At 42.0% G+C, this 18507-nt stretch overlaps 1 protein-coding gene across 1 annotated transcript; it reads left to right on the forward strand.

Annotated features, from left to right (window-relative positions):
* Positions 1-2184: 2184 nt before the first annotated feature.
* On the forward strand, positions 2185-18200 carry LOC136177242 (serine/threonine-protein kinase H1-like). Its single transcript, XM_065949150.1, has 5 exons — positions 2185-2450; positions 3872-4592; positions 16173-16417; positions 17967-18048; positions 18150-18200. Exons 1-5 carry the CDS (start codon positions 2185-2187, stop codon positions 18198-18200), a joined length of 1365 nt encoding a protein of 454 aa, XP_065805222.1.
* The last annotated feature ends 307 nt before the right edge of the window (positions 18201-18507 follow it).

Consider the following 18507-nt stretch of genomic DNA (forward strand, 5'->3'; position numbering starts at 1 on the left):
GGACAGGAAGCTGACGGTTTCACTTTTCTTACTTGTAGCCTGGTAGTCTATATTGCTTTTATTTCAATCCCAACCTTTTAGTAATTAGGATTATTTCACCGGTAAGAAGGCACAGGGGAAAGTTTTTTTAGATGCGTTTTTTGTAGTCCATTTTCTGAACATTGTAGTTTCAACACGGCAGACGTCATTAAATGCGACGGGCCGTCGGAGGTTAATGACGTCGTCTAGTGGAAAATGCGGTCGGATTGTCAGAGCAACGAGATCGCCATTCCTTAAGTCCTTTATGAATTCTCCTAACATCTTTCCTTAACCTCGTGACGTTTTCGTGGGGTTAAGGTAAAGTGGATAGTGAAAGGAGATAGGAGGGACAATTCGAACGCACCCTTACCTTCCCGACGGACACAGTCTCACCTGCTGGTCTTGCCTAATCCAAATGGATCCTAAGCATCAAAAAGTGAATGCCTAAAATCTGCGCTCTTTCAAATATAGTGCACCTTATTTTTGGAGCTCTCTGCATGTTTCCTGTTCCTCAAAACACAAACATGCTGCACAATATATTCATGAGCATGAGCTCATTCCACAATCCTCATATAACCACATTATTTTGGCAATGCTCAAGTAAAAAAAGGAATAATTCAAACTCTCTACTACTTGTGGTTTAAAAAAAAAGGTGTCTCTTCAATCTTTTTCACACCTTGCTTCCTCGTTGCAGTCTCGTATAAATAAATAAGTGCATGTGTATGTGCATCTACAGTTTCTGCAAGCTCTTTTAAACAATGTGCAGCGCGGAGGCAGGCAGTGAGAGGAGGACGTATGTTTTTATGTGTTTTTTTTCTTCCCCCTCCCCCGTTCCGTGAAGATTATGGACACATGATGACAGCAGCACAACATAATGCAGAAAAGGGAAGAGAGAGAAAAAAAAAGTAGCTTAGCGCTGGTCACAGGCTTGACAGGAACGCTGTATGACATGCTGGGCTCAACAATGCAAACAATACAATGAACATGTTATTCCCTGTCACCGGCGGACATAATCTGCTATGAAAGAAGACATTAATTCAATTACATTTGGCAGTATCATTGACCGTAAATCAAAAAAGTGGACAGAGGTACAATGATATCACCCACTGGCTTAAGGACTTCTGATTAAAGCCTAGAGTTTGACATTTCAGTCAGAGTCACCTTGTTTTTGGAAACAATTTTAGCTGGACTGTTAGTGACTGTTTTTCAAAGTTACAAAGTCAAACAGTCTCCTACCATTTGGAAAATACATTAATTATGTAAATAACAAGGTACAAAAACAAGCCATGTATGGTGAGCACAATTCACAATTTTTAACATCCATGTCCATAGAAGTTGACTCGCTGTTGGAGCCAGCCCCTGGTGGCAACTTGCGGAACTGCAGTTTATTTTTGGTACTTCTACATTGGCCTCATTCCCGTTTGCATTTGTTTGGAATATTTTTTGCAACTCATCACTCCTCACTGTTTTACTTTACATGCAGAAGTTAGAGGAGCGATGAGATGGTATCTAACCCCCCCCCCCCCAAGTTGGAGCCTACAGGTGGATGCTTGGGTGGGGGTGTTGGCTGAGCAACAGTGCAGTACTGGTGCAGGTCGGCAGAGCTGGCAATAAAATGCAGAGGGGGAGACCGGAAATCTTGTAGCTTCAATAGCCCACCAATTAGAAGGAGGTGTTATCAGGTGATTGTAGATAATGATGCATGTCAGGTGTGAAATCAGTGCAGCTCAAGGTCGCCTGACTGAACTAGCTCATAGGTATTGCCTTATTTTTTTAGCCTAAGCGATTCCATTGGAGAAATGGCATATTGCACAAAGAAAAGTTTTTAAGTTTGGTGGTTTGACTCTTTGTCGGTGCTCTTCCTTCTGTTTGGTCCGTCACATTGTAACTGTCATGGTAATGGTGCGACTGTAAGACAGGTGACAATGGCTTCAAGAAGTTTCTGTTTACATGACACTTGTATCACACAAGTGAGTGGGACTGTGAGCTCACACACCTGCCGACCTCCCACATGTTGGGTAGGTGGGATCTCCTGTTGCTGTTCACACAGCTCAGTCAACACTGAATGCAGCGGCAGAAAAATAAGGCTTGCGTGCGTATCTTAAGGCTACTGTCAGTCGATGTAAGATAGTTTTCTCTGTGGTGATGGCTCGTTGTGTTTAAGTAATGGGCTGTGGAACCAGTAAGGAGCTGCCGGGGGCCTCCAAGAAGGGCTACGCCAGTGTAGTGCAATCGCTCGTCGCCTTTAGTAAAGCTCGGGATGGAAATGACGAGCCGAAGAAGCGTGCACGAGGAACATGGTTTTCGTCCTCCAGCGTTAAGGATCCTCCTATACAAGCGCCAATCAGCCAACAACAGGAGCTCAAAGATGGACGACAGCAGCACAAAGTTGCCAAGTATAAGGACAAGTTTGACCCCCGAGTGACTGCAAGGTAAATATTAATACTCTGGATTCAAGGAAGATATCTATTCACAGAACACAACAGGTTTGGAGCTCATGTTAGAGGGGAAAATGGAAAATTTAGATATTAGTCTATTAAATGCCATAGAGTCTAGTCATGCAGGGTTATAAAGCTTATTTGTAGATAAACTGTGGGTAAATTGTCCTTCATGCCAACCTTAATTATGTTGAAATGTGGCCTTTAACTGCCAAAAAAAAATGAAATAGGATCATTATTTTTTTTTAAATTCAATAAAATCATTTTGGTGTTTTCATACTTTAAGAGTGACCTTCAGTTTCAAACTACATGTATTCGTAATAACCAGCTGCTCCGTAAACAAGAGATAGGATCTTATTAGCCGTTTTAGAACATTTATTCATAGCTGGATTATTTTTGCATTTTGCAAGATGATGATGATGATTTTCCCAGTTCTCATGGGAGCTTTTTAATGTCACCAGGTTTTTATTTTTATTTTACTCAGCCAAGCAGCACCAGCCTCCAGGCACAACTAATTTGCAGTAACAGAAGACATCTGAGAGGTCTCGGCCTAAGACTGGGTTTCTGTGCAAAGAATAGTAGTCTTTAATGAAAATGCACAGACAAAAAAATTGCAGTGTTGAATCATGTTGTGAAGGGAAATCAGAAATTTTAAGTCATTTTTTGGGGGCGACATTTCTGTCAAATGTCTGCGAATCTAGTAATTAACTAAAAGAAAGTGTATCTTAAAACCGTTTTCAGCCAAAAACAAATGCACTACTAATTGCAGGATTTCTATCCAGCTAATTTCTAACAACTGCATGTGTTGCATAAAGAGAAAACTAAAGTAAAGTGCTGGATAACTGAGTCTGCTCTGTAATCAAGTGATATTATCAGATCAGCTTGTTTTTTTTTTGTTTTGTTATTTTTACATTTATTCATAACTGGATTATTTGCATGGTGACACAAGGTGAAAAGACTGATTAGGAACATTTGCAGTTCTCATGGGAGTCTTTTAATGTCACCAAATCTTTTCATTCTTCTCGGCTTGTAAATCCCAACCTTGATGCAAAACAAATCGCCTGCAGTAACAGGAGATATTCATTTTTAATGACCTAGGCCTCAGACTTTCTTCCTGTACTTGTTGGATGAAAAATAGATATACAACCAAAGTAAGTGGTGTCTTTATGGGGGAGTCGTTCCTCTTTGCATAAGAAGAATGGCTTTGTTGAGCAGTGATCCAAGGCAGAATCATTGTATATGCATGTATATATGAATGTCCCTGGCTGACTTTCCTGCAGCAGGATATACGGTATGCAGATATCTCCCCATACATCACATGTGCAGCTGCATTGAGAGACACTGAGTGCTCTGCAACAGTGTATCATGGGATAGTTATGCCGTAATGACTCATCATTCCCCCTCCGCCCCATCAGATACGACATCAAGGCTCTGATCGGTCGAGGAAGCTTCAGCCGCGTGGTGCGCGTGGAGCATAGGGCCACTCGCCAGCCCTTCGCCATAAAAATGATGGAGGTGGAGGCCCCAGAAGGCCGTGAGGTGTGCGCCTCGGAGCTGGCCGTGCTGCAGAGAGTGAACCACTCCAATGTGATTCAGCTGATCGAGGTGTTTCAGTTTCCTCAGAGGGTTTACATGGTGCTGGAGCTCGCTACTGGAGGGGAGCTGCTGGAACGAGTCGTCAGCAGGGGCCACTTCACCGAGAGGGACGCCACCCAGGCGCTGCGAATGGTGCTGGCTGGGGTGGGATACCTGCACAATTTAGGAGTCACCCACAGAGATTTGAAGCCGGAAAATATTCTGTACTATCACCCCGGGGCCGACTCCAGGCTGCTGGTGACGGACTTTGGATTGGCATCTTTTGGCAGCACTAAGTCTGAAGATCCCGGCCTGGACAGAAGAGATGATGGAGATCATACAAGTGCTGATAAGACTTGGTCCCTCAGAACCACCTGTGGAACCCCTGAGTACATGGCCCCTGAAGTTTTGCTGAGGAAACCCTATACCTGTGCTGTGGACATGTGGGCCCTGGGGGTTATCGCCTACATTGTACTGAGTGGATCCATGCCGTTTGAGGACGACAGTCGCACACGGCTCTACAGATCCATTGTGAGAGGGAAGTACAGCTTCCATGGAGAGGTACCCCTTTCCTGTTTTTCTTTACCAATTAGAGTTAAGATGTATTCCTTTATACAGACTTCAAGTTTGACACCAGAGTAAAGGTTAAATGTGCTTTTGACCAGAGCTTTTTTTAAAGGAGCGACTTCTATTATATAAATATCTATTGAATTTAATCAGAAAAAAAACCTTAAGTGCTCCTCTCTCTCAACAATGCAGCAGCCAGGATATCCTCAAGTTTGGATTCCAGGTGATGCAGTGATGGAAGCCGGCAAGTTAAGTGGTTCAGATAGAACTGATTCTACACAGCCTAAAAAGTGCTTTTTTTCTAATAAGCTCCATGAGCAGGAACGTGGTAAAACAAATATAAAGATCAGAGATGCATTTGAAAAATGAAGAGAGGTTACAACGCGGAAAGGTTTCAGGACCGGCAGAGCTGGCTAAACACTGAAGCTTCCCTGTCTGCAACATGGCAACCCCTGAGCGCATTGACTCTAGGGAGGAGGGGGCGGGGGGAGACAGCTCCCTTCAGTGTTTTGAATTTTGGACAACTGTACCCATTTTAAAAAGTTACATGTCAGAGTTACATATTACTCCTTTAAGTCTTTAATTTCGAATGAACCATAGCAGAACACGTTCCACAATATTCTTCTATAATGAACTGTTGGTGCAGATATAGCTTCCAGGTGAAGTAAGGCATTAGTAAAGCATTCCCTCAATGGAATCTCTCTTGGCCTGGTTGAGTCACATGACTAACCAGCCAATGGATAACAATAATCAGGAATATACAACAATAATGAAATGCACCAAAATGACCAGGTAGGAAACATAGATGTAGCTGCAAAAGTTTGAGCAGTACATGACATTTTTTTAATAAAAGTTCCAGAAGTAAAGTATAGTTTTGTTGACAGCTCAGTTTCCTTTGGAGAAACAAACATATTGGATGATTTTGTTCCACAAGATTTATATCCAGTGCCAATGTGTTCTGTATATGTAGCGGTGTAAACACTAGAGGTGAGGAGTCTGTGCTGATGGATGAGCTTGTAATGCAGGTATGGGAAAAGAAGCAGGTCGAGCTCATGTTAGAAATCAGTAGACAGGTCTAAGGTACCGCAGTGTTATGGGGCGAGAGTCAGCTAACATGCAAACAGGAGGCAAGACGTGAAATCCAAGATGCCGGAACAAGTGTCCGTCACTGTAATGACAGTTTTTGCATGTTATTTGACGTATTCACAATCTCGTTGGATGAGTGCAAAGAACATACTTGTGAGCTGAAAACAGTAAGAAGCATCTGCATTACTTGCACAAAGATTTCACTGTCTGCACCAGTCGGATGACACACACATCATCAGCCCTGTCCACTCACTCATGGTGGATTCTCCTCAATATTTCCTGCTTCTTCTTTCTTCTGCACACACCCACTCACATGTCTTCACCCATATATTTCAACAGGGGGCTCGGAGGAGCAAGTTTGGGGGAATTATTCGACTGACTGCGTTCACACATTTGACTTGTCCCCAAAATTATTGTGAGTTTTGTGTAAAAACACCACGAGTAGATATTTAAAAAAGCTCATGCAAATGGATCCATACTAAAAAAGTTTCTAATAGAAAAGTTGCCTTTCTCTCAATACTTAGTTTTATTCATAACATAGACTTGACCCTTGCCTCAAGTGGTCGGTTTGACACTGTTCAGACAGACCTCAAATTCCCACCGCTGTGCTGCCTGTCGTGCAGTCAAAATTTAAACTTATTGTGTAACCAGAGAGTCAGGGACAAGGGAAATATGGTATATTTTTGCTTCCAGCTTAAAAAGAAAAAAAAACAATTTCAGTAACTATCATCTGCCTTTTCTATTTCGACACTCAGACTTCTCCCCAGAACACAATCACATGCGTGCTTTTGTGCATTATTTAAAGCTAGTACCACATCCATGCACAAAGCGCTGCTACATCTTCTCACTGCACGGAAAATAAAATCTCCCCCTTCATCATTCGTATTAGAAGTGCCACAAATAGCTGCATAATTCCATCTTTTTTTACTGGAATAAGTGAAATAACAATTCGACAGAGCGTGCAGCAGTGAAGGTGTGTAAACAAGGTGATGTTATTTTTCCCTCCATTTCTTCTGCTGCGTTGTAAAGCACATGAATGGATCTGTGAAAGTTTGTTGTTGCATTTCGAGTTCGGCTCTTTCAGAAAGCTTGGAAATGTGGAAAAAAATGCGTCCCAGTGTGTTGTATCCCCCCCTCCCTTTCCTCTGTCATACAACTGAAGAAGTGGGTATTTTTAACAGCCTGTTCTGTCAAGCTCAGTGGTGAGTTCGGACGTGTTCTTTCACGCTGATTAAACCCAAGGCTGGATTATTCACTGGGCTTTAAGCCTGGCCTCCCCCGATTCTCAGGGATGCAGTCTGACATTTTAGTCTGGCATACAAGAAGCTCCTTTACATAGGCCCGGTTATCCCTGTGTTTACCGCTGCACTGACCACCAACTGAACAATCGTGCAAAAAAAAAAAAAAAAAACCTTCTAAAATGTATGCAAGAGGCTTATTTCACGTTTTTCACGGTGGCTTTTGACGCGGCTCGTATGTAGGCCACACTGGTGGATGAAAATCCTTGGAAAGAAAGATGAATCCAAATTATGTACGACTGTTTGCAGAAAGCAATTCAAGTGGTATAAGAGGGTGTGCTTCCTTCATGGTTGACAGAATGGCTGAAAGTAGGTGTAGCAAATGTTTTATTTGAATAAATCATTTTGATTAAAAAGTGCATTTCAGAGCAACTAGTCTTTGCTTGAAAAGAACAGAATCATTGAGATAAATGATTTGTGCCTTTCTAAAGCTATAGTCACAGAAACAGTCTGTTCTCAGCAGGGCTTAAATAGAGGGGTTTATAGGCATGATCAAATACAGGATCAGAGTGGATTTTTGGTAAGAAACTTCACAGGCGTGTTTTGGGGAGCTCTGAGCACTCAGTGCGTCTATATCATTGTCAGACGATAGCAAATGGATTTCAAGATCGAGAATCAAATGTCTTCCAATGAGTCTTAATTCCAAAGTTCTGATGAGTCAGCAATATGCTGTTTTTAGTAATTAGGTAATAACAGACTGTGGGGCTAAAAGGCCAAATAAGTCTAATTGTCCTTTACGATGATTCAGCACAATCTGTCTGAAAACTCAGTACATTACCCATGACTCATTAAGTCAGTGTGGTTCCCAAGGTTTGTCGAAACGGGACCCCATTTGGGATCTGAGGTGGAGCTGTGAGACTGCCGCTCTTAGTTCACTTTCAATGCCCAGCTTTGATTTGTTCTGTGTTGGAAGGTAGGTGGGAAAGAGTGTGGCCATCTTCATTACCCACTGGTGAAGCCGAGGACGAGATATGACTCGTCATATTTTCTTGTCTTTGTTTTAGTTGTTGTGACCCTCAGGTGTAGATTCATTGGTCAGCCTAAAGTTTACCTAGAAGTCCTCTCACAAAATTTACATTGCTTTGCTGGCAGTGCAGAACGGTGTGCATTGTTTTTATTTAACCATGCCGTGTCATAACTCCAGCTTCCAGAGAAGTGTAATTAGAAAGTGCCACATTTTGGTATTTTTGGTGCAGCAGATGGAGGGATTGTTTGAATGTGTTTGTGTTATCCATCTTTGATTTCTTGTGACAAACAAGTCGTTTAGAAAAGATGGATATATTTTTAGATTTTTTGGGTGATGTGCAGAGCTATTCCCTCCCCCCCATCCAGTTAAAATTGTACAAATAACCTACTGACCGTCTGTAGCATCTTTCAGCTCGCTGACATGCAGCAAAGACATCAATCTGTACATTTATACGATGACAATATAAAGACATCAGACATGCCTGAGTAGCAGTTCAGGACTTGATGGATCAGCCATCAATCTCATTTCCATGTTGACAAGACACTTATTCTCTGTCACTTGCAAGTATCCACCCCCTCTGATAGACTGACAACACACACATGCACACATGCACACACACACACACACACACACAGTTTGATAGATAATAATGTTGTAATGTGTGACGAAGGCTCACAAGTATCACCCAGATGTGGACCTCTGCCATCACGAGGGTTCTTCATGTCACTCAGAAGGGTGCTTCTCTTCGGAGCGGGAGCGGCTTGAGCAGCCTGAGCAATTCCCTCCACATATTAAACTCCACTTGAAGAGTTTTATTTGAAATGAGCTGTCCACCGACTGAACAAAGTGACAGGAAGACCAGAAGAATGTGCCTGATGCTTTTTCATAATAATGCGGAATCGAGGAGAAAGACTGGCTGCCTGTGAAAAAGCAGAAATGTATTTAAAGCCTGTTCTCGCTGCAGAGTCATCAAATACAGCAGCTTGGTCAGCGGTCGAACACTTTGAAGCCGCCTCCATTTTTGATGCTTTCCTCAAGCTTAATGTTGTGATGTGATGTCAGTACAGAATGGAAAGAACAAAAGTCAGCTTTTCTACGTACACATGTACAGGACAGGATAAGAAAAAAAAGCTAAGGTTTGTCCAAAAGGGCTCTGAAATGAATCGAAACATCTTGAGAAACAACAACAGTGGACCAGCTAACCTCCGTTTGGTAGTGGAGTGGTCTCTTAAGTGGTTACAGGAACACTTGTGTGGGAGAGGTTAAGGTGGAAAGGAAAGAAAAAGAGAGGAAAACGCCTTTCCAACTCAGCCTCTCCCACAGATTCCAGGTAGTTGGCGTGAGGCGCCAGTAGGTTAGCGGTTGGGTAGCGCTCCATTGAACGGAGGCTGCAGTCGTCGAGGCGGGCAGCACAGGTTCGGGTCCGACCTTTGACCCCTTTACCGCGTGTCATCCCTCTATCTCTTTTTTTCCATGATTTCCGACACTGTCCACTTTGCTGTCTCTCTAATGGAGGCATAAAAGGCCCAAAAATGTATCTTACTTGTTTCTTCTTTGAAAAAATGTTTGTACTGCATTGAGTGTCTCTCTAACTACGCCTAACACCTGTGACCATGGAAATATGATTCTGGTAAAAGTGTATTTTTTAAGAGAGAAAACAATTTGGATCAAGCTGAGAAAATGGATCACTAGGATTTTTTAAAAATGTGCCTCCCTAAGCTTATGTATATAGACCGCAGACTGAGACTTCCAGGCTTTAATGACATTAGCCACAGTAGACATTTACGTAGACTGATATTTAACAAAACTGAATTTCAAAATGGACCTCAGGTTGTTTTTTTTGTCACTTTACTACGTAGCAACTCAAGGTTTCCGTATATAGCTCATAAACATGTTACAAAATGTTATATAGCCGTATATGTAATCCCATGCTATAAACTAATTTGTTGTTATCTGCTGTTCATGAAAACAGATCTAAATGCTGAAAGCAGGTATAAAGAATTTGGATGACCTCTTTCCTTATTCATAGTTTCACCAGGTGCTTTAAAAGTTTTTTGCCTTCTCTTCTATGCAAATTTATACTCAGGGGCAGCAATTACAAAATCCTTCTTCCAAAGGTATCGCTAACCTTTCCTGTTTATTGAAGCAGAATACTAACATGCAGTGGATCTGTGTGTGTGTGTGTGTGTGTGTGTGAGTGAGTGAGTGTGGGTGGGCTGGGGGTTTTACATTGAGGCGAGAAAACGCAAACAACCTCCAGCACCTGCCCACAAACCAGGTTCTTTTGTTTACCCATAATCCCCCACCAACTCCTTCCCTATAGCAACACACACAACACAACATACATACATTTCCCCACAAACAGCCTCTGGCCTTAAGACCTGTGGTGCAGACTCACACTGATGCATTTGCTCAACACTAAGGGATGGGGGAGGAGGGAGTTGGGGGTGGAGCCGGGAATGGATGTCAGGATGGAGGCAAAAGAAAGAAGGGCAGGGGGGGGGGGGGGGGTGTAGCCTTGGGGGCCTTTTCGCACCTTATCACTCAATCTGTTAGCGGCACATAGCACCAAGCAGTTTCTCCTCACACGGAATCAGACCATCTCATCTGGTGTGTGTAAGTGGATTCCTCTGCATGTGTGTGTGTGTGTGTGTGTGTGTGTGTGTGTGTGTGTACATGCATGTGTGCCGTGTCATGGCAGCTTTGTGTATGTAAAGCACAAATCTTTACCAGCCAGACAGCGAGGTAACCTCCTCTGCATTCTGCTGCTGCTGCTGTTATTGAAGACACACTTCCCTGACCCAGCCCAAACATCTGCATCCCTCAGCAGCAAGGCAGCGTGGGTAAAACGGCTGTCCCAGTCTGCCCCCTAGTGAGCGGCAGTGGAATCAGAATATCCAGCCTCCACTTCTCCACAGTCTATTGTACATGACAGCCCCATTCCCCTCTGTATCCGGTGTATTGATATTTTGATTAGTGCAGTTTAGCTGGGCCTCTCACCTGAATTAGCAGCAGGCTAACCCTTCCCACATTTGGGCTTATTATGATGTGGCGTATTTAAAAACCTGGCGCCCTTGCAGAGGAACACACTGCTGCCAGCCGAATCAGATTTGAGTGAATTGTGAGGCGGTGGGAGGGGGTGGGGGGGGTGGGGGGGACTTTCATGAGGAGTATAGTTCATTACTCAAAAGTGCATTATCCTCGTGATTGCATTAGCGTAATTCAACCTTCTAGCGTTTTCTTCATTTGTTGCAATTATGGCTCTGTCAGGTGAAGATGTAGCACACCGCAAACACAGTCAGTGAGGCTTCTTATTCAGCCCTAACAAGATGTTGCTCAATAAGTCAAGCCCTGTAGGTTTCTCTACTGCTTATGCCATATCTGCACTCCACTTGTCTCTCTCCCTCTTTTCCCTTCTTCTTGGCTGGCTCAACAGTGATGTATAACGCCGGCTCTCGCCTCCTTCCTCCAAACACAATAAAGCCTTTGTGTGGTTTTTTTTTTGACGTGAAAAATGTTCAGAATAAGGGAAGGAGATAAAGTTCCTGCAGGTGGATCCATTCCAGGAAAACATGTCCCTTCTTCTGAAGGTGTTGATAGCAGGAAGGAGGGAAACTTTTGCTACCTCTTCAGAGATTTTTTTTTTTCTTAGACACAGCAAGCAGAGCTGCGGTGCCAGAGAATTGTGATTGGGGTTCTTTTTGAGGGAGGGGGTTACATTGTTCATAGCAAGTACTAGCAAGACAAATTTAATTATTCTGGGATCTATGATTAAAATGCACAGTATATGAGATGCATAATGCAAACATACGTATGTAAGCCTTTATGAATGACAAAAATAAAATGTGTTAAAAAAGAAAATATAAAGCAACAATTACCATTAACATCCAAAATAGTGTCACTTCCAAAAATCCTGGGATTCAGAAGAAAATATTCTGAGCACAAACAACTGTAGACCTGGCCAGAGTTACATACAAAATGCAGCAGCCATGAGTTTCAAAACAGTCATTAAAGGCTTTTTATGTCGCCCTTGAGCACCAGCATGAAATCAAAACAACTCGCGGTGCATTGTTGTGTTAGCATGCTAATGCTAGCGATCTTTATTATGCTCGTATCTTCACACTGCATGTAAATTTACCTGAAATGAGCGTGATCTAGAAACACAGTTAAGCAGTGAGTACAGTATGTTATTCTTCTTTTCTCTAGTCCCTCAATTAAACAACTTTTATACACGAGGGGAGGAGTCAGCCGGCCGTCCGGGCGATGTAAACAAACTGAAGATAGGACTCTGAAAACGCTGAAAACATCACAGACAGTGGGACTCGGGTGTTACACTCATTGTAGACAGTCATGACTCACAGAGTTATTTTCAGAGGATATTCTTGATTTCGATTATATTTAAGTGTGAAAAATCTCATATAAAGCCTTTAAGAAGAGATCACATCACTCATATTCTTGTCTCTTTCACTGGCTATCTGTCACGTTAAGAATTTAGTTAAATATAATTTTGATTGTGTTCAAAGTGTTGAATGGCCTTGCCCCGACTTTCCTTTTAGAGCTCATGTCCCCATATCAGCAGCAACGAAAGTATTACATGTAACTCTGAAAACAAGATTCAAGGATCCAAAGTGTAGAATTAAAAAACATCCTCCTAAATGCAAAATGCAGGCAGTTTATTTTATACATAAATATTTAACAAATTCATGCAAATAATTATACAGCACAATAACACGTGATTTAAATGAAAATCAACATAAAAAATGTTAAAGATTTAAAAAATACAAATAAAATGCTACTGTTACCATAAAAACACGAAGACCAATCTATTACTAGTTAGCAGCTGCCCATCAGCTGTAGCTAACTTAGCCCGGGGCACACAGCCCTTTACATAAATGGCTTAGTTTTAGCCCATAGTGCTAACTGACAACATTTAGCAGCTCTGTTTTTCGACAGTCCTCTTCACCATTCTTCTCACTTTTAATTTGATCCTTTATGTTTAGCATCACACTGTACCTAACAACGTAAACCATTAGCATTCTCATTGCTGTGATTGGCAGTCTGTTAATTGCTGCATAAACATGATCCACTCTCCTTATATTTGTTGCAATTGAAAAGTAAAGCAGTCCATAATTATCTTATATGTTTTTCCACTATTATTCAAACTTTTTGTTTTTAACTTGCCAGAGAAGAAACTAAATTATACACTCATTTTTTTTTTTATGCAGAGCAATCAGACTTATATGAACCAACCAATCAAATCGCAGTATAGGCTAATAGAAGTAAATGTCAAAAGTCAACAATATTTGAATAAAACATCATTTAATGATAAATATAAGCCTGTTTATGTCTCTTTTTGGAGGTATTACACTTGTACCTGTAAACATTTGTCATTTAATTCATTGTTTTATTAGAATAACTGGGGGAAGAGAGCTAATAGGAGTTTAGGACACTCCCAGCCCCTCTCTCGCACTGCTATTGTTCCTACCCAGCAAAGGCATCAACATTTCTTCTACATGGCTAAAACTGTTCAAAAACCTTCATGTTGAGGAAAAGAAGCATCTGCTGGCTGATGTCACACGTGTTTTTCATGGCACAGGAATAAAAAGCCTTACTGAATTAACACCAGTGACAAAAAGGAATACCAGACTTGTTAGCTGTGGGAGCAAAATCAAACACTTCCTCTCCTTCCCAGGGAAAGTGTCACCCTGTGTGCCTCTCAGGTGTGAAATAACAACACAAAGAGAGGAAAGTTTGAGTGAGAAGCATTTCTGACTCGTTCAGTGGGGCAGCTCTGCACACACTCAGACTCACACAGACACACACACACACACACTCCTCTCCAGTCAATGCACTGTGAGAATAAGCGAGTCCCTGCTTCTTTGAATTCCTCTCACCGGCAACAGTCTCGCGATTGTCAATTTCATGCTTGATTAATTGTCATTACTCGGCGAGAGACAAAAAAAGGGGGAGAGAGAAATGCATTTCAGGATTAAAATGGAGAGCGAGACCTCCCTAAAGAGTGAGATTTAGTCTGTGCAAGGTTGAGCGAAAAATGAGCGATTCTTTTTTTTTAATACACACAGAGGCTTTTATTCTCCTCAGCAAGGCACAGATGAGACTATCCAGGCTAATTGGTGGGCCACTGCAGAAATAATTTTTGAATCTTAAAAGCCCCTGGATATTAAGCGTGAAATAAATGCATATGTTATATCAAAGTTGAGAGCTGTACTAAAGCTCCTGTGAGTAACTTTCATTGTGTGTAGATCTTTGAGACCACTGTGGACAAAGTTCAATGTTCTGAAGATTTGTATGTAGGTAGATCCTCCTGCGCTCTTTTAAGAGTCAATCTTATCATTAACTGTGAATCATTTCTGTGGAAAATGTAGACAAATGTTTTCTTGAGTGTGCTGTTTTATCACCTCGTCCAACTGTTATCCTGCTGCAGCAGTTATAGGCAAAAGTAACTTACACCTTACTTACACTCATGGTCTCGTTTCCCTTTGTAGGTAAAGTCTCATTTATAACTAGCTAGGAAGTCCTAACAGAAGAGAAAAACAAACAACTTGTAACACTGAAACCAACATGGAAGTGCCAAAAATGCAGTTCCCCAAGTGGCCACTTGAGGCTGGCTCCCAAAGTGAGTAAATTCCCATAAAGCCCCATGTTAAAATGAACAACTTTAGATTAAAATGTAGCAGCTCGTTACAAAAATTGCTTTTGGTCTCTTAGGATCATTCCTCTTCCTAATAAACTAACAGCAGCTAGCTTGCTATAACTTCTCCACTTCAGGAACATGACGTCTTTAATTAAAGTGAAGTTAGGGTGAATTGGGTTAAAAGTTGGAACTGCTAACTTTTTCCTGTTTCATAGATAGCAGTGAGCATTGACATAAAACACTAGTTGAGATGCCCCTATTCCCACTCAAAGCTAAGCTAAGCTAACTAAGCAACCGCCACTGAAAAAAAACAATACATATAAAAGATGCACTGACATCCCCCAGCGAAGAAAATAAATGTTAACTGTGGTGGACAATAAACATCGCATGGCAAGTACATTTGACCAATGGACAACGCTAACGTTGGTTGTAAAAAGCAAACATAGCCAGTGGGACTTTTCCAATTATTGGGTTGTGCAATGGATTCAGTTATAAACATACAAGTCGAACCACCCCAAATTCAAACCCAATATCAGGAAAGTTTACTGATTGTTGTCAATGACAATTTCAGGGTTTTTGGATTGAATCACACCTCTTGTGCTTTTGAATACTTATTATTATGTAAATTGGGCCGCGACTGTGAAGTAAACTGGATTTTTAGTCGGAGAAGACTCTTCAAAGATCTGTTGTAAGTAAATCTCACAATCTTACATGTAAAACTCTTAATTCTTCTTATTATCAACCTGACTTCACTGAACATTCTGTTGAGATAAATCTCTAATAAAGGTTATGGTTTCATGTCAGTATCTACACAGCCAGTTGTCATTTGCCATCCACTTTCATCCGATGCCAAATGAATCTAATTCAGTGTCTGTATCAGTGATATTTTATCTAAAGTAAGACGGAAGCACAAAGGTCATCAATTTCCTGAGGCAGGCCTCTGTAATGTTTTCTTCGTGACAAAGAACCGAAGCTGGCGTGAATAATTTAACGAGTCTGAATCATGCTAATGATTCTGATGTCTCTCCTCTCCCAACGGAAATACGGCGTGGCAGATTTCAACGCATTCTTGAATGTCAGCTTGGTTCATGACACGGGTAGAGATCTGCTGTTTGAATTAACAAAAAAAAAAGAAAAAGCAAAGGATTTCCTGTGAGGCTCATCTGCGGTGCCTTTTATTGTGAAGCTAAATGCAGGCTGAGAATAAGCATGCACCCAAATCCCACGCATTCAGCAAGGCCTGTCCTACCTCCCAGGCTTCTTTTTCTGTCAGCCCAGACTTGCTGCTTCCCTTTGCCCAGTGACATTTAGCTTTCCTTTGAGTTTAGTTCTGCTTGTTAGGCCTGTAGAGCGCAGGGATCATAGTTTTATTGCTTTGTCAGAATGAAATCTTGTATCCTGCTTTGAAGAAGCCTTGAATCTTGTCTGAAGACCCTGCTGGAGCTTTGTGGAACAATGCGGGTCTCTTGAGTGTCTGTGTGTGTGGGCCGGATTGACATCTTCTTTGATGAGTGTTTTTATATTCACTCTGATGGTGTTCACTCTGCTCTTCTTTCTCTACTCCACAGCCTTGGCCCTCAGTGTCCAACCTGGCTAAGGACTTTATCCAGCGCCTGCTGCCGCTCGACCCAGCCACCCGCTTGACGGCTGACCAAGCCATCCGTCACCCTTGGGTGGCCACCATGGCAGCCAGCTCCTCCATGAGGAACCTCCATCGATCCATTTCCCGGAACCTGAGGCAGCGGACGTCCCGCAGCTCCTCCCGGTGCCTGAGCAGCACCGCGGCGAGCTCTAGCAGTTCCAACAAGCTAACGTAACAACAAAAAAAGCGACAGCCAGGCAGGGCATCTGGAATGACTCAGCCTCAGAGAGCCGTGCAGCGACCAGCCAGAGGGCTCCAGGAGCATCATGGCCATCCAGCTGAAGCACCAGAATCATGAGAGGGCTAATGAGGGGTTCCAGCTGCCCCTAGCAGAGTGTGTATTGTCGTCACAAAGCCAAAGTGTCTGGGACAGGTGTTGTGACAAAAAATGCTTCCTCTCTTTTTTGGACTTCAGTCAGAATCTCCCCCCCCAAGGCTGAGCTCCATCCCCCATTAGTTTGTCGTGGTTGGGTTAAGCTGTTCGTGAATATCACTCAGTTTTAGAGTGCAAGATTATATTGAGACAAAGCTGTCCACCTCCACAAGGCCTCTGGTTATTCACATAGCTCACACTAATGGGTTCAAGGTCTCATTTACATCACCATGAGTCACCATATTACCTTGCCTGGGAAAAAAGGTTTGTTCCAAAAATGAGAAATGGAAGGTAACTTTGTAAAGGAAAACTCTGATCTCTTTCTTCGTTTGTTTTTTAAAAAGGATTTGTACTCCCCACCAACAAAACAAAAAATTCCATTCGTTAACACTTGGAGGCAGGATGGAAAAATAAGCCGTAGTCTTTCCTTTTGTTGTCAGTCCTCCTACACAGTAGCACCCACAGCCCTGTGTAACCACTGAAAGCTCAAACCGCACACTTGTTGACAGGCCTTTATCAAGTTACAATGAAGCTCTGAGATTAAAGAGCCCCTGACTCTCCCACAATCATTATGTAAGAAGATTCAACGTAACCCTATTTTTCTGAAGAGTTTAAATGGTGTAACTGGGAGGGGGAATAAAATTCTGAAAGTGCATTGAAGTATGTAAAAATATAGTTGAAGCGACGGTTAAAGGAGAATAAAAGGAATGGAAACATCTCTGGGGAAAAGGACAGGAATGGGGTATTTTGTCTAAGAAAAATATTACATTTTATTCTGCCCTTTAGGGATGACTTTAATATTTTGATGTTCAAGTGTGTAAAAAAGAAGAGGTGTGAAGGAATTTTTAAACGAAACAAGAGGTTGCTCTTTTTTTTTTAAACCTTGCCTCCATTTTGGATAAAAATTAGATTTTCAGTGTCTCTAATGCAAATGTAGTTCTTTTAATTATTTAATTCATTTGATAAGTCAACAAAATGAGTTATGGGTTAGCTAGTTTCTTAATTTAAATGACTGAACATAGTTTTGGAGGTCACTCTTTAACACAATCATTTGCTAAAAAAGAAAAAAAAATCTTAAAGGGATACTTCACCCGTTGAAACATTAATCTGCGGCGGCCCCGGCGGCCAGCAGCCGAAACACAAGACCGGCCTGTCGGCAGCAGCCGTCTCGCCGCTATATTTATATTTTTTCCGCCATTATCAGCTTTCTCCATAGAGCCTGTTAGCATAGCTTCCAAGCAATATGGCGGACGTTAAGTTTCGATTCTGGTAGTGACCCCACTAGATCTGTTTTTGCAATGTGAGCGCAGCAGATCGCAGCCATTAGCAGCTGTACAAACATCACAGGAGAACCACAAGATCACGCAGGAATAAAGAGAAAAATGTGCAAACAAGCTACTTTGTTGATAAAGTGATAGAAAATATGATTGTGAGTCTCTTAGCCTATGTTGTGTTTTATCTTTAACTTGAACTGACGCTCTGTGCGTTCTCTTGTCTGACTTCCTGTGCCGGTTGTTCTATCCGGTCCAGCTTGACGCGTCCCTCCACCGTTGTGGGATGGAGCTGAAAGCATCAGAATAAGCTAGAAGATGGTCCTTAAGGTTTCTGTCTCTTTTTATTTTCTTCTCAAACTTGTTAATTAGTATAACTGTGCTGTTGAAAAAGCTTCCAAAGTAATTCAGGCTTTGGTTAATTACCTCTAAGAATAAATTCTATTCTCATAGGTGCAACAAGCCTCTGTTTAGTGCCTTGCTAAATTGTGAATATGGATGATGTCATTTGGAGGTGGCTCATGCATTATTTCTCCAGCAGGGTGCATTGGAGAGTTGTTAAGGCCTTTCAATGGCTGCCCATACTCAGTGACCTGAGATCAATGTCCCTCTGGGCA

The sequence above is a fragment of the Labrus bergylta genome, chromosome 20 (genome assembly GCF_963930695.1).
Source record: "Labrus bergylta chromosome 20, fLabBer1.1, whole genome shotgun sequence".
NCBI classification, from domain to species: Eukaryota; Metazoa; Chordata; class Actinopteri; order Labriformes; family Labridae; genus Labrus; species Labrus bergylta.

Coding starts and splice junctions, on each gene's coding strand:
- LOC136177242 (XM_065949150.1), top strand. CDS start 2,185: ATGGGCTGTGGAACCAGTAAGGAGCTGCCGGGGGCCTCCAAGAAGGGC. Junction 4,593..16,172: donor AGTACAGCTTCCATGGAGAG/GTACCCCTTTCC, acceptor TCTACTCCACAG/CCTTGGCCCTCAGTGTCCAA. Junction 18,049..18,149: donor AAGTGATAGAAAATATGATT/GTGAGTCTCTTA, acceptor TATCCGGTCCAG/CTTGACGCGTCCCTCCACCG.